This window comes from Ovis aries, chromosome 1 (genome assembly GCF_016772045.2).
Source record: "Ovis aries strain OAR_USU_Benz2616 breed Rambouillet chromosome 1, ARS-UI_Ramb_v3.0, whole genome shotgun sequence".
Lineage (NCBI taxonomy): Eukaryota > Metazoa > Chordata > Mammalia > Artiodactyla > Bovidae > Ovis > Ovis aries.
This window is the reverse complement of record NC_056054.1, coordinates 108,228,342-108,242,554: the sequence shown is the minus strand read 5'-3', so window position 1 is coordinate 108,242,554 and position 14,213 is coordinate 108,228,342. Positions and strand designations below refer to the sequence as shown.

Here is a 14,213-nt window from a genome sequence, read left to right as displayed (position 1 = left end):
GGTTCCCATATAAGACTGTAACATTCAATAAATGTTGTGTGTGTTCCGACTGCTCCACCGATCAGTGTTCCCCCCTATCTCTTTTCCTCTTTTGGGGCTTCCCTATCCCTTGAGACACACAACATTGAAATTAGGTCAGTTAATAACCTTACCATGCTGTCAATTGTTCAAGTGAAAGGAAGAGTCTTATATCTCTCAGTTTAATCTTAATCTTTAGTCTTATAGCTCTCAGAAATGAGGAAGGTATGTCTAAAGCCAAGGAAAGCATGTCTAAAGCCAAGCAAAGCATGTCTAAAGCCAAGGAAAGCATGTCTAAAATGAAGAAAGGCTGAAAACTAGGTCTTTTGTGCAGAAATTAGCAGGGTTGTGAATGCAGAAGAAAGCTTCTTAAAGAAAAAAGTGTTACTCCAGTGAACACACAAATGATAAGAAACTGAAACATATTCTCCATATTATTGCTGATACAGAGAGAGTTTCAGTGGTCTGGCAGAACATTGAACCAACTATAATTTTCCCTTAAGCCAAAACCTAATCCAGAGCAAGGCCCTAACTGTATTCAATTCTATAAGGCTGAGAGAGGTGAGAAAGCTGCAGACACTGTCTGAAAGCTGGCAGAAGTTGGTTCATTAGGTTTAAGGAAAGAAACCATCTCAGTAACATAAAGTATACAGTAAAGTAGCAAATGTTATTGTAACAACTGCAGCAAGTTATCCAGAAGATCTAGCTAAAATAATTAATGAAGGTAGCTACATCAAACAACAGAATTTTTAAAATGTAAAAAAATTACCATATTAAAAAATTGAAGTTTAGTTGATTTACAGTGTTGCAGGGATATAGGTTTTTGTTGTATAGTAGTGTGTATTTGTTAATCCCCAAATCCTAATTTATCCCTTCTCCTGCCCCACTATTCCATTTGGTAACCATAGTTTGTTTTCTGTGAGCCTATGTCTGTTTTGTAAATAAGTTTATTTGTAGGTTCCAAACATCATAATATATGATATCAATAATATATTTGTCTTTTTCTGTCCGAATTACTTCACTTAGTATGCTAATCTCTAGATCCATCCATGTTGCTGCAAATAGCATTATTTCATTATTTTTTTGGTTGAGAAATAATCCATTATCTATATATATATAGATAGAGAGAGAGAGAGAGAGAAAGAGAGAGAGAGAGAGAGAGAGAGAGAGACAGACAGACAGACAGACAGAGACAGAGACAGAGAGACAAAGAGAGAAAAGACATATATAACATATCTTCTTTATCTTTTCATCTGCTGATGGACATTTAGGTTGCTTCCACGTTTTAGCTATTGTAAATAGTGCTGCCATGAACTTTGGGGTGCAGATTTCTTTTCAAATTAGTTTTATCCAGATACATGCCCAGAGTGGGACTGCTGGATCATATAGTCTTGAGTCTTGCGTCCAGCTCTGTGACTCCCTGGACTGTAGCCCAGCAGGCTTCTCTGTTCATGGGATTTCCCAGGTAAGAACAATGGGGTGAATTACCACTTTCTTCTCCAGGGGATCTTCCTGACTCAGGGATTGAACCCAAATGTCCTGCTTGGCAGGCAGGAGATTCTTTACCACTGAGCCACCAGGTAAGCTCCTTCTCCCTCCTTTTTAAGCACAGTTAGTGGATCATTTGGTAACTTTATTTTTAGCCAAACAGATTTTTGACGTAGATGAAACAGCCTTATATTAAAAGAAGATGCCATCAAGGAATTTCATAACTAGAGAGGAGAAGTCAATGGCTGGCTTCAGAATGTCAAAGAACAGGCTGACTCTTTTGTTAGAGGCTAATGTAACAGATGATTTTAAGTTGAAACCAATGCTCATTTACCATTCCAAAATCCTAGGGCCTTTAAGAATTGTGATGAATCTATTCTTCCTATGTTCTGTAAATAAAACAACAAAACCTGAATGACAGCATATCTGTTTACAGTATGGTTTACTGATTATTTTAAGTCCACTGCTGAGACTTATTGTTCAGAAAAAAAAGAGTCATTTCCAAACATTATTGCATATTGGCAATACACCTGGTCAATCAAGAGCTGTCATGGAAATGTACACTAAGATTAACATTGTTTTCATGCCTGCTAATACAACATCCATTCTGCATCCCATGGATTTAGAATTAATTTTTACTTCCAAGTCTTATTCTTATAGAAATACATTTTTGAATGATATAACTACCATAGATAGTTATTCCTTTTATAGATCTTGGCAAAGTAAATTGAAAACATTCTGGAAAGAATTCATCATTCTAGATACTATTGAAACGTTCATGATTCAAAGAAGGAGGTCACAATTTCAACACTAGTAGGAGTTTGGAAGAAGCTGATTCCACCTTTCATGGATGACTTAGAGGAATGCAAGACTTCTGCAGAGGAAGTAACTGTAGATATGATAGAAAGAGCAAGAGAACTAGAATTGAAACTGGAGCCTGAAGATATGACTGAACTGCCACAATCTCATGATAAAAGTTGAGATGGCTGCCTATTGGTGAACAAAGAAAGCGGTATCTTGAGATGATATCTACTCCTGCTACAGATTCTGTGAAGATTGTTGGAATGACAACACAGGATTTAGAATATTACACAAACTTAACTGATAAAGCAGTAATAGTATCTCCAATTTTGAATGAAGTTCTATTGTGAGTAAAATGCTATCAAAGACATAATGCTACTGTACACTTAATAGATTAAATTGTAGTATAAATATAACTCTTATATACACTGCTGCTGCTGCTGCTAAGTCGCTTCAGTCGTGTCCAACTCTGTGACCCCATATACAGCAGCCCACCAGGCTCCTCTGTCCCTGGGATTCTCCAGGCAAGAACACTGGAGTGGGTTGCCATTTCCTTCTCCAATGCATGAAAGTGAAAAGTGAAAGTGAAGTCGCTCAGTCGTGTCCGACCCTCAGCGACCCCATGGACTGCAGCCTACCAGGCTCCTCCGTCCATGGGATTTTCCAGGCAAGAGTACTGGAGTGGGGTGCCATCGCCTTCTCCTTATATACACTAGAAAGCTAAAAACTCCTGTGACTTGCTTTATCACAATGTCTGTTTATAGCAGTGTCTGGAGCCAAACCAACAGTATCTCTGAGGTATGCCTGTAGATCATTTGGTCAGGAAGACTCATTCCAGTCACTTTTTGCTGAGACAAGGATTTTCAATGTGCACCTATGTTATACAGGATTGCCTTTAGAGCTGGGAGGTACTGAAGCCACAAGATAAGTCACTGGGGTGTGCTTCCTGGATGAGAGAAGGTGAAGACTGACATTCTGAGTTGATTGTCAGAATGACTGGGGCTCTCTCAGGCTGCCTTTCTATAGTAATTGATCTACACGTTAGGATCCTGGTGGGATTGGCTGTGTACATCTGTGCTGCTGTGCTATGCTTAGTCACTCAGTTGTGTCCTATCCTTTGTGACCCCAGGCTCCTCTGTCCATGGGATTCTTCAGGCAAGAATCCTGGAGTGAGTTGCCATGCCTTCCTCCAGGTTATCTTCTCAACCTAGGGTCGAACCCACGTCTCCTGCATTGCAGGCAGATTCTTTACCATTTGAGCCACCAAGGAAACCCAAGAATACTGGAGTGAGTAGTCTATCCCTTCTCCCTTCTTCCTGATTCAGGAATTGAACTGGAGTCTCCTGCATTGTAGGCAGACTGTTTACCAGCTGAGCTATCAGGGAAGCCCATGTTCATCTGTAAACACCTGTAAATATAATAACATGGTGGATTCCTTCTGTTGCTTTTATTTGTTTACCTGCCTCCTCTCCCCATAGTGACCAGGATGAAGAGGAGCTCAGAATAAGGAAGATCCAGGACTTGGGATTCAGGAAATGTTAGCATAGTCTTCAGGTATTAAAAAACAAAACAAAACAAAACTATTTTGTGGTACTCCTGAGGGGATAATAAGACTTACATATGGACACTTCCTGAAAGCATTTATTTTCAACTCATCATGCGAAAAATCTGAAGACAAAGTAAGTTGTTTCAGAAGACCTATAATTGCAGGTGTTTTTTAATATGGTCTCTTAATAGATTCCATTATTTATGGTTAGATGATTATTATTAATTATTTTCTTGTCACCAAGTCTCAAAATTGCAAAAAACATTCTAAAAACAGACAGGAAAAAGATCCTAAGACTTTCTTAAAATATCAGTGTTGCCTCTGTCAGGCTGAGGACGGTTGTGCATGCTAAGGGACAGGGAGGAAACCAGGGCTGTGTCCTCCCTCAGGACATGACAAAGAAGTCTTTTTTAAAAAATATAAATTTATTTACTTTAATTGGAGGCTAATTACTTTACAATATTGTATTGGTTTGTCATACATCAACATGAATCTGCCACGGGTGTACACGTGTTCCCCATCCTGAACCCCCCTCCCACCTCCCTCCCCATCCCATCCCTCTGGGTCATCCCAGCGCACCAGCCCTGAGCATCCTGTGTCCTGCATTGAATCTGGACTGGCGATTCATTTCATATATGATATTATACATGTTTCAGTGCCATTTTCCCAAATCATCCCACCTTCTCCCTCTCCCACAGAGTCCAAAAGAGTGTTCTATGCATCTGTGTCTCTTTTACTGTCTCGCATACAGGGTTATCATTACCATCTCTCTAAATTCCATATATATGCATTAGTATACTATCTTAATGGCCTCTCACTCCCCAGGTGCCTGAAGTGAGAAATCCAAGAGAGAGGAGAATGGGTGATGGCAGTCCATAGAGTAGAGTGCACAGGGAGGAAACCCAGTAAACTTGACTCTCCTGTGTGCATCCTTCCTGGCTGTCCATGTCCTGCTGGTAGAAGACTGGCCCTGGCTGTCCTTATGGCCTTGATATGCTATCTGCCCAGGGTACTTAAACCTGCTTTTCTGGACTTTCCTGGAATTGTCTTACAACAGGGAATCACAGTGCAGAGGCCAAGAAGGTGTGCTCTGGAGGCAAGTAAACTTTGTCACAATTCCAACTCAGTCACTTACTTAAAAGCCATGTGATCTTGATCAAGATATTTTGGCCTTTGGGAAACAGTTGTTTTTCCTTCTTTCACTGAAGTATAGTTGCTGTACCATATAAGTTACAGGTGTACAATACAGTGCTTCACAATTTTTAAAGGTTATACTCCATTTATAGTTATTAGGAAATAACTATATTCCCCTTGTTGTACAATATATTCTTGTAGCTTATTTTATACCTAAGGGTTTGTACCTCTTAATCCCCTACTTATATATTGTTCCTCTGCCCTCCCTTGTCCCCAGTGGAAATCAATAATTTGTTCTCTGTAATTGAGTCTGCTTCTTTTTATGTTATATTCACCAGTTTGTTGTACTTTCAGATTCCACATATAAGTGATATTATACAGTATTTGTCTTTCTCTGTCTGACTAGTTTCACTTAGCACAGTACCCTCCAAATCTATTCATGTTGCTGCAAATGGCCGCATTCTGTTCCTTTTCATGACTGAGTAATGTTCCATTGTATAGATATATCACATCTTTTTTCACCCATTCATTTGCTGATGGACACAATTGTTTCCATGTCTTGGAAATAGTAAATAATGCTGCTATGAATATTGGGGTGTGTGTATTTTTTCGAATTAGTGTTTTTGATTTTTTTTTCTGGTATATACCCAGGAGTGGAATTGCTGAATCATATGATAATTCTGAGAGAATCTATTCAAGAAAATTAGACATACCAAGGGAATATTTCATGCAAAGATGGACTTGATAAAAGACAGAAATGGTATGGACATAACAGAAGCAGAAGATATTAAGAAGAGGTGGCTAGAATACACAGAAGAACTATACAAAGGAGATCTTCATGACCAAGATAATTACGATGCTATGGTCACTCACCTAGAGCCAGACATCCTGGAGTGTGAAGTCAAGTGGGCCTTAGAAAGCATCACTATGAACAAAGCTAGTGGAAGTGATGGAATTCCAGTTGAGCTGTTTCAAATCCTGAAAGATGATGCTGTAAAAGTGCTGCACTCAATATGTCAGCAAATTTGGAAAACTCAGCAGTGGCTACAGGACTGGAAAAGGTCAGTTTTCATTCCAATCCCAAAGAAAGGCAATGCCAAAGAATGCTCAAACTGCCACACAATTGCACTCATGTCACATGCTAGTAAAGTAATGCTCAAAATTCTCCAAGCCAGGCTTCAGCAATATGTGAACTGTGAACTTCCAGATGTTCAAGCTGGACTTAGAGAAGGCAGAGGAACCAGAGATCAAATTGCCAACATCCGCTGGATCATCAAGAAAGCAAGAGAGTTCCAGAAAAACATCTATTTCTGCTTTATTGACTATGCCAAAGCCTTTGACTATGTGGGTCACAATAAACTGTGGAAAATTCTGAAAGAGATGGGAATACCAAACCACCTGACCTGCCTCTTGAGAAATCTGTATGCAGGTCAGAAAGCAACAGTTAGAACTGGACATGGAACAACAGACTGGTTCCAAATAGAAAAAGGAGTATGTCAAGGCTGTATATTGTCACCCTGCTTATTTAACTTCTATGCAGAGTACATCATGAGAAACGCTGGACTGGAAGAAACACAAGCTGGAATCAGGATTGCTGGGAGAAATATCAATAACCTCAGATATGCAGATGACACCACCCTTATGGCAGAAATTGAAGAGGAACTCAAAAGCCTCTTGATGAAAGTGAAAGAGGAGAGTGAAAAAGGTTGCTTAAAGCACAACATTCAGAAAACGAAGATCATGGCATCTGGTGCCATCACTTCATGGGAAATAGATGGGGAAACAGTAGAAACAGTGTCAGTTTATTTTTGGGGTTCCAAAATCACTGCAGATGGTGATTGCAGCTATGAAATTAAAAGATGCTTACTCCTTGGAAGAAAAGTTATGACCAACCTAGATAGCATATTGAAAAGCAGAGACATTACTTTGCCAACAAAGATCTGTCTAGTCAAGGTTATGGTTTTTCCTGTGGTCATGTATGGATGTGAGAGTTGGACTGTGAAGAAAGCTGAGTGCCGAAGAATTGATGCTTTTAAACTGTGGTGTTGGAGAGGACGCTTGAGAGTCCCTTGGACTGCAAGGAGATCCAACCAGTCCATTCTGAAGGAGATCAGCCCTGGGTGTTCTTTGGAAGGAATGATGCTAAAGCTGAAACTCCAGTACTTTGGCCACCTCATGTGAAGAGTTAACTCACTGGCAAAGACTCTGATGCTGGGAGGGATTGGCGGCAGGAGGAAAAGGGGACGACAGAGGATGAGATGGCTGAATGGCATCACTGACTCGATGGACGTGAGTCTGAGTGAACTCTGGGAGGTACTGATGGACAGGGAAGCCTGGCGTGCTGCTATTCATGGGGTGGCAAAGAGTTGGACATGACTGAGCGACTGAACTAATCTGAACTGATGATAATTCTATTTTTAATTTTTTTGAGGAAACTCCATACTGTTTTCCACAGTGGTTGCACCAATTTGCATTCTCGCCAACAGTGTTTGAGGGCTCTCTTTTCTTCATATCCTTGCTAACATTTGTTATTTGTGTTCTTTTCGATGATAGTCATTCTGATAGGTGTAAGGTGATATTTCATTGTGTTTTTGATTCATATTACCCTCATGATTAGTGATATTGATTGTCTTTTTATATACTTGTTTGTCTTTTGCATATATTTGGAGAAATGTTTATTCAAGTCTTTAGCCCATATTTTGACTGGGTTGTTAGGTTTTGTTTTTTACTACTAAATTGTAGGGCATTCTTATATGTTTTGGAGGTAACCCTTTATCAAATATACAGTTTGCAAATTTTCTCTGTCATTCCAGAGGTGGCTTTAAAATTTGGTTGATTGTTTTCTTTGTTGTACTGAAGTTTTCCAGTTTGAGGTAGTTCCATTTATTTTATTTTGATTTTGTTGCTTGTGTTTTGGTGTAATACCCATGAAATCATTAGCAAGACAGATGTCATGAAGATTTTCCCCTGTGTTTTCATTTAGGGGTTTTACAGTTTGGGGTGTTTAAATATTTTAACTCATTTTGAGTTTATAAGCATCCAATTCATCTCTCTCTTTTTCTTTCTTTCTTTTTAAACGTAGATATTCAATTTTCCCAACATCATTTACTGAAAGGACTTTCCTTTCCCCATTGTGTATTCCTGGCATCCTCATTGAAATCAGTTGACTGTGTATGTGTGGAGCTACTTCTGGACTATCTATGCTGTTCCATTGATCTACATGTCTGTCTTCATAGAAGTACTATGCTGTTACACTTACTATCAGTTCAGCTCAGTTCAGTTCAGTCGCTCTGTTGTGTCCGACTCTTTGCGACCCCATGAATCGCATAGCTTTTGTAATATATTTTTCAATTAGGATGTGTGATGCCTCCAGTTTTATTCTTCTTTCTCAAAATTGCTTTGGCTATTTGTGGTTTTTTGTGTTCCCACATGAAATTCAGAATTGTTTTTTCCTAATTCTATTTCTGAAAAATTGCCATTGGAATTTTGCTAGTGATTACATTGAATCTGTAGATCACCTTGAGTAGTAAGGACATTTTAACTCTATTGTCTTTCAGTTCATGAACATGATGAAATAGGTTTCCATCTGTTTATGTCTTAATTTATTTCACCAATACTTTGTAGCTTTCTGTAGAAAGTTTTTCACCTTTTAAAAGTTAAATTCCATGTGTTTTATTTCTTTTGTTGCTATTTTAAGTTGGATTGTTTTCCTAATTGCATTTTCAGATAGTTTATTCTTAGACTACAGAAATGCAACTGATTTTTGTATGTTGACTTTGTATACTACAACTGTGCTGAATTGGTGTATTAGTTTTAACATGTATGTTGATAGCTGATATATCTTCAGTGTCCACAGTAGTACTTGTGGACATGTAGTAGATAATAAATAAACATTTGTGGAATTAATTTATTATTTCAGATATAAATTATAAGTCTATCTATAAAATGAATTTTCCTAAGAGAAATTGTTGGGGTAAATATATATCTTAAAATGAATATTAGCTCTTTCTGCCATCTTTCCATGTCACCAGAATGGTGTACATGAATGTCCTGGCTAATGCTCTCAAAAGTATCAGCAATGCCAAAAAGAGAGGCAAACACCAGGTTCTTATTAGACCATGCTCCAAAGTCATCATCAGCTTTCTAACTGTAATGATGAAGCATGGTTACATTGGCAAATTTGAAATCACTGATGATCACAGGGCTGGGAAAACTGTTGTGAACCTCACAGGCAGGTTAAATAAGTGTGGAGTGATCAGTCCCAGATATGATGTGCAACTCAAAGATCTAGAAAAATGGCAGAATAACCTGCTTGCATCCTGTCAGTTTGGTTTCATTGTACTGACAACCTTAGCTGGCATCACGGACAGTGAAGAAGCAAGACAAAAACACACAGGAGGGAAAATCCTTGGATTCTTTTTCTAGGGATGTAATACATGCAAATAAAATGCCTCAAAGGACAAAATAAAATGAATACTAGAATATCATCCATGGAGCTGTACAATTTATGGGAATACTCTTTCCTCCCACAGCCTTAGCAAAATATTGTTATCTTTGCAAATCTGATTTCAGTGTATTTTAATTCACCTTTTTCCTAATATGAGTAAAGCTGAGTGCCATCGATATTTTTATTTTTTAAACTGTCTCCTAATATTTGTTGCTCCCCCTACCCTGTTTAGACCCGATTTTATTCTTTCCAGGTCTCCATTAAATTTTCCAGTCCGACTAGTTGAGCAATCCTTCTTTCCCCCATTAATATTTATCTTATTACCATGTACTAAATTCTCATGTATTTGATTACTTACTTTGTAATTAGTGACATTTATATATCAACACAGTTCCGTTTTAGTGATGAGAAACTACAAAAACTCCTTTAGATTGAAGTCTTATTAGAAAAGAATAAGATGAGCAGATTTTGAATGTTCAGTTTGATGTATTTTCACAACTGTATTTACTTAATTATTATCTCCCCTCCAACATAGAACATATACATCACCCCAAGAAATTCCCATAAATTTCTTTCTGATCAGTGTGCAATACCCACCTTAAACAAATCTCTTTCTGATTTACCACTTCTAATTACTTTTGCCTGATACTGGATATCATACAAATAGAATCATACATTATCTCCTCTTTTGTTCCTTTTTTAAAAAAACTTGACACAATATTTTTGAGAATAAATGAATAAATTTTGCTTATACACTACTTTGTGTTTTTTAATTGCTGAGTATTTTACCACTATATGAACATATTATAATTTATTTCTTCATCCTAAGTACCTCATGAGAAACGCTGGGCTGGAAGAAACACAAGCTGGAATCAAGATTGCTGGGATCAATAACCTCAGATATGCAGATAACACCAGCCTTATGGCAGAAAGTGAAGAGGAACTAAAAAGCCTCTTGATGAAAGTGAAAGAGGAGAGTGAAAAAGTTGGCTTAAAGCTTAACATTCAGAAAACTAAGATCATGGCATCTGGTCCCATCACTTCATGTGAAATAGATGGGGAAATAGTGGAAACAGTGTCAGACTTTATTTTTTTGGGCTCCAAAATCACTGCAGATGGTGATTGCAGCCATGAAATTAAAAGATGCTTACTCCTTGGAAAAAAAGTTATGACCAACCTAGATAACATATTCAAAAGCAGAGACATTACTTTGCCGACTAAGGTCCGTCTAGTCAAGGCTATAGTTTTTCCAGTAGTCATGTATGGATGTGAGAGTTGGACTGTAAAGAAAGCTGAGTGCCAAAGAATTGATGCTTTCGAACTGTGGTGTTGGAGAAGACTCTTGTGAGTCCCTTGGACTACAAGGAGATCCAACCAGTCCATCCTAAAGGAGATCAGTCCTGGGTGTTCATTGGAACGACTGAGGCTAAAGCTGAAACTCCAGTACTTTGGCCAGCTCATGTGAAGGGCTGACTCATTGGAAAAGACTCTGATGCTGGGAGTGACTCGGGGCAGGAGGAGAAGGGGACGACAGAGAATGAGATGGCTGGATGGCATCACCGACTCGATGGACATGAGTTTGAGTGAACTCTAGGAGTTGGTGATGGAAAGGGAGGCCTGGGGTGCTGCAATTCATGGGGTTGCAAAGAGTCGGACATGACTGAGTGGCTGAACTGAACTGAACTGATTGACAAACATTTGGGTTGTTGTTAGTTTTTGGCTATTATGAATAGATCATTAAAAACATTCTTGTACAAGTCTTTTTGAGGACTTTTTTTTATGGGTTATAGGATAAATATCTAGGAATGTAAATTCTGGATCACCAGGTAGATGTGTTTGTAAATTTAGAAACTCCTGAGGAGTCCTTTGAAGTGATTATACCAATTTATACTATCACTAGCAATGTATGCAAGTTCCAGTTGCTTCACATCCTTACCACCATTTAATATTACCAGTTTTTAAAAACTATGAGCATTCTGATAATCATCTCATTACGTGCTTTACTGTGGTCTTAGTTTACTAGATGATTAACGAATAGTCTTGAGCATATTTTCATGTCTATATTGATCATTTGTATATTTTCTTTTGTCAAAGCATGCTCAAAGATTTTGCTCAGTTTTAATTGGATAGCTCATTTTAATTTTTTTTGTAAACATTCTTCATGAGTCTAGGTACATTTTCCCCCTATTCTGCTCTCTCTAGTTTTTCTTAATTGTGTCTTTTTGCAAACAAAAAATTAACTTTGACAAGGTCTAATTTATCAGATTTTTAAATAAGCAAAGCATTTTGTGTCCTGAGAAGTCTCTTAGCAGATATTAGATCATGAATATATTTTCCTGAGTTTTCATTCAGAAGTTGGACAGACTGTACTTTCTGTTTAGGCGTGTGACATATCTCAAGTTTTTATTTCTTTATGAAGAATAGGCATCTTAACAGTGTTAAGCCTATACTTCCACTTTCTAATTCTATTTACTTAGTCTTTAATTTCCTTTAGCAATACTCTGTAGCTTTCGGTATACAGGTATTGTATGTATGATGTATGTATTTCATTAGATGAAATGTACGTATGTATGTACGAAATGATGTATGTATTTCACTAGGTACTTAATGTATTTTGATATTGTAAACGATGTTGTTAAAAAAATTTTTTTTCCTTTCTGTTGTGTTGAGCCACTTGCAGGATCTTAGTTCCATGACCAGGCTTTGTACCTGGACCGACAGTGGTGAAAGTGCTGAGTTCTAACCACTGGACCTAACCACTCCGTGAAATTTTATTTTCTGTTTTTTGGTTCCCAGTATATTGAAGAGCAACTGACTTTGTATTTTGACCTTGAATCCCCAGTATTGCTAAATTGTTAGTTCTAATAGTTTACATAGGGTTACTATGGACACAATCATGTTGTAAAAAATAACATAAGTTTTACTGATTTATTTTTTAAAATGTGCATACCTTTTATCATTTTTGTCATATTGCACAAAGGCTAGGACAATGGTACAATGTAGAATATAAGTGGTGAGGGTAGACTGTAAGAACAGCCTTCTGTACTTCTTCAAAGTTATTGTTTATCAGCTTAAGGAACTTTTCTTTCATTTCTAGTTTACTGAGAATTTTTTGTATATTTTGAATCAGGTATTCAGATTAAATGGAGCTCTTGAGAGGCTTCCACTCTCTGGGTCTTAGTCTCTTAGAGTTAGTGGGAATAAAGTTTCTATAGTTTGTGGGAATAAAGAGTACTTGAATTATGTTCCCTGAACCCCATATGGGTCATTCATGTGAGAGATTTGACTGGAGGAGAGAAGTGAACAGACCTTGGCAGAGAGAAGCTTCAAGAACTTTTCTGTTTGTATTAGTTGTCATTTTTTTTTTTTTAAATGAGAAAACTAAGGTCCAAAGAGATCCTCTAACTTGTTCAAGATCATACATGTTAACATAATAGCTGTTAATAGTTGATATGGCTTTAGAAGAAGGAGTGTAAAGGCAAGATTTTAATGCACAGAGAAAAGTCAAAAGTGGGCATTTGTGGTTGCTACCTGACAAATCTACATAAAAGTGCACCCTGACCCAGAACTTTCCCTCCGTGTTAGGATCATTACTTTGGGCCAGTTCATGAAAATCTGGGGAAGACCCACCTCAGTTATGTGCTGTGACAGGGTGTGTGGAACAGGTACCACAGTGTGCTAGAAGAAATCAGGATCCAGTGTTCTCCTGGCAACTCTGCCATTGCTGCATTATGTGACCCCTGCCACTGTTATTTCACATCTATGGCTTTCAGTTTCCATTTGAAGAGAAGGGGCTTGCATTAGACCAGGAAGGAGACCTTAATGGATGGTTTCTTTATAGGCTAAAAGCCACCATATGGTCCCCCTCAAAGAAGTAAAACAAAAATGTATAAGCAACGGGAAGAGCTCTCTGACTCAAAAATCTCTTCTATTCTTCCCTTCTTTCTTTGCCTACTTCCAAAATATAAACAGTGCTTTCTTACCTACAAGACTAAACTTGGTCATTTTTTGTACAGTAGGATAAAACCCCTGGACCTCTTGGTTTCTAAGTTTCCTTCAAGCTCCAGTATTCAAATGATCTTCTCTTTGGTCTTAGGTTTGAAATTCTTTCATCTAATTAAGGTTTGTTAGTCACTACACCAAGTTTGCTTATCAATGGGTAATAAAATGACCCATATGAGTTAGTTCATACAGAACTCCTAGAAAACTGTCTGGCATTTGTTAAGGGCTCTGCAACTGTGGCAGGAACGGGGACCCCTTCCAGGACCCAAGAGTGGGCTCTTGTCTAACACTCGGAAATGAGGTGTCCAATGAGACACATTAGCTGACAAAGCAAAAGACTTTGCTGGGAAAGGGTTTCCGATAGGATCATATGATTAACTGCTTAATAGAGGGTATAATAAACTTACAGTAAAATTTATGAAATTATGAAAATTATGAAAAGGTCAAAGAGGTACAACAGGGACAGGATGAAAATACTGCACTCTTCCAAAGAGATTAGTGGAGACTTTTAGGAAGTATATAAGCATGGATCCCTCCTCCCTTGAGGGACAGGCCCTTTGGCTATGCATTTCTTAGCCCAGTCTGCCCTAGACATCAGGTGAAAAATTCAGAAAGCAACTGCTGGGACTCAAAGTCCAATGAATGATTTGCTCCAATTGGCGTATTTGGTTTTCAGTAATAGGGATATGGCCCAAAAGGCTGAATACAGAGAAATATGCAAAAGACCCAAATGATTAAAATGCCTTTGTCCCTCAAAGACCACCAATTAGGAGGCTG

The 14,213-nt window shown here is 38.1% G+C and overlaps 1 protein-coding gene across 1 annotated transcript; it reads left to right on the top strand.

Moving 5' to 3' along the window:
- Window positions 1-9,019: 9,019 nt before the first annotated feature.
- LOC101109575 (small ribosomal subunit protein uS8-like) lies at window positions 9,020-9,474 on the top strand. The gene has a single exon (XM_042239684.2). The coding sequence runs from the start codon at window positions 9,020-9,022 to the stop codon at window positions 9,410-9,412; it is 393 nt and encodes a 130-aa protein (XP_042095618.1). The 3' UTR covers window positions 9,413-9,474.
- The last annotated feature ends 4,739 nt before the right edge of the window (window positions 9,475-14,213 follow it).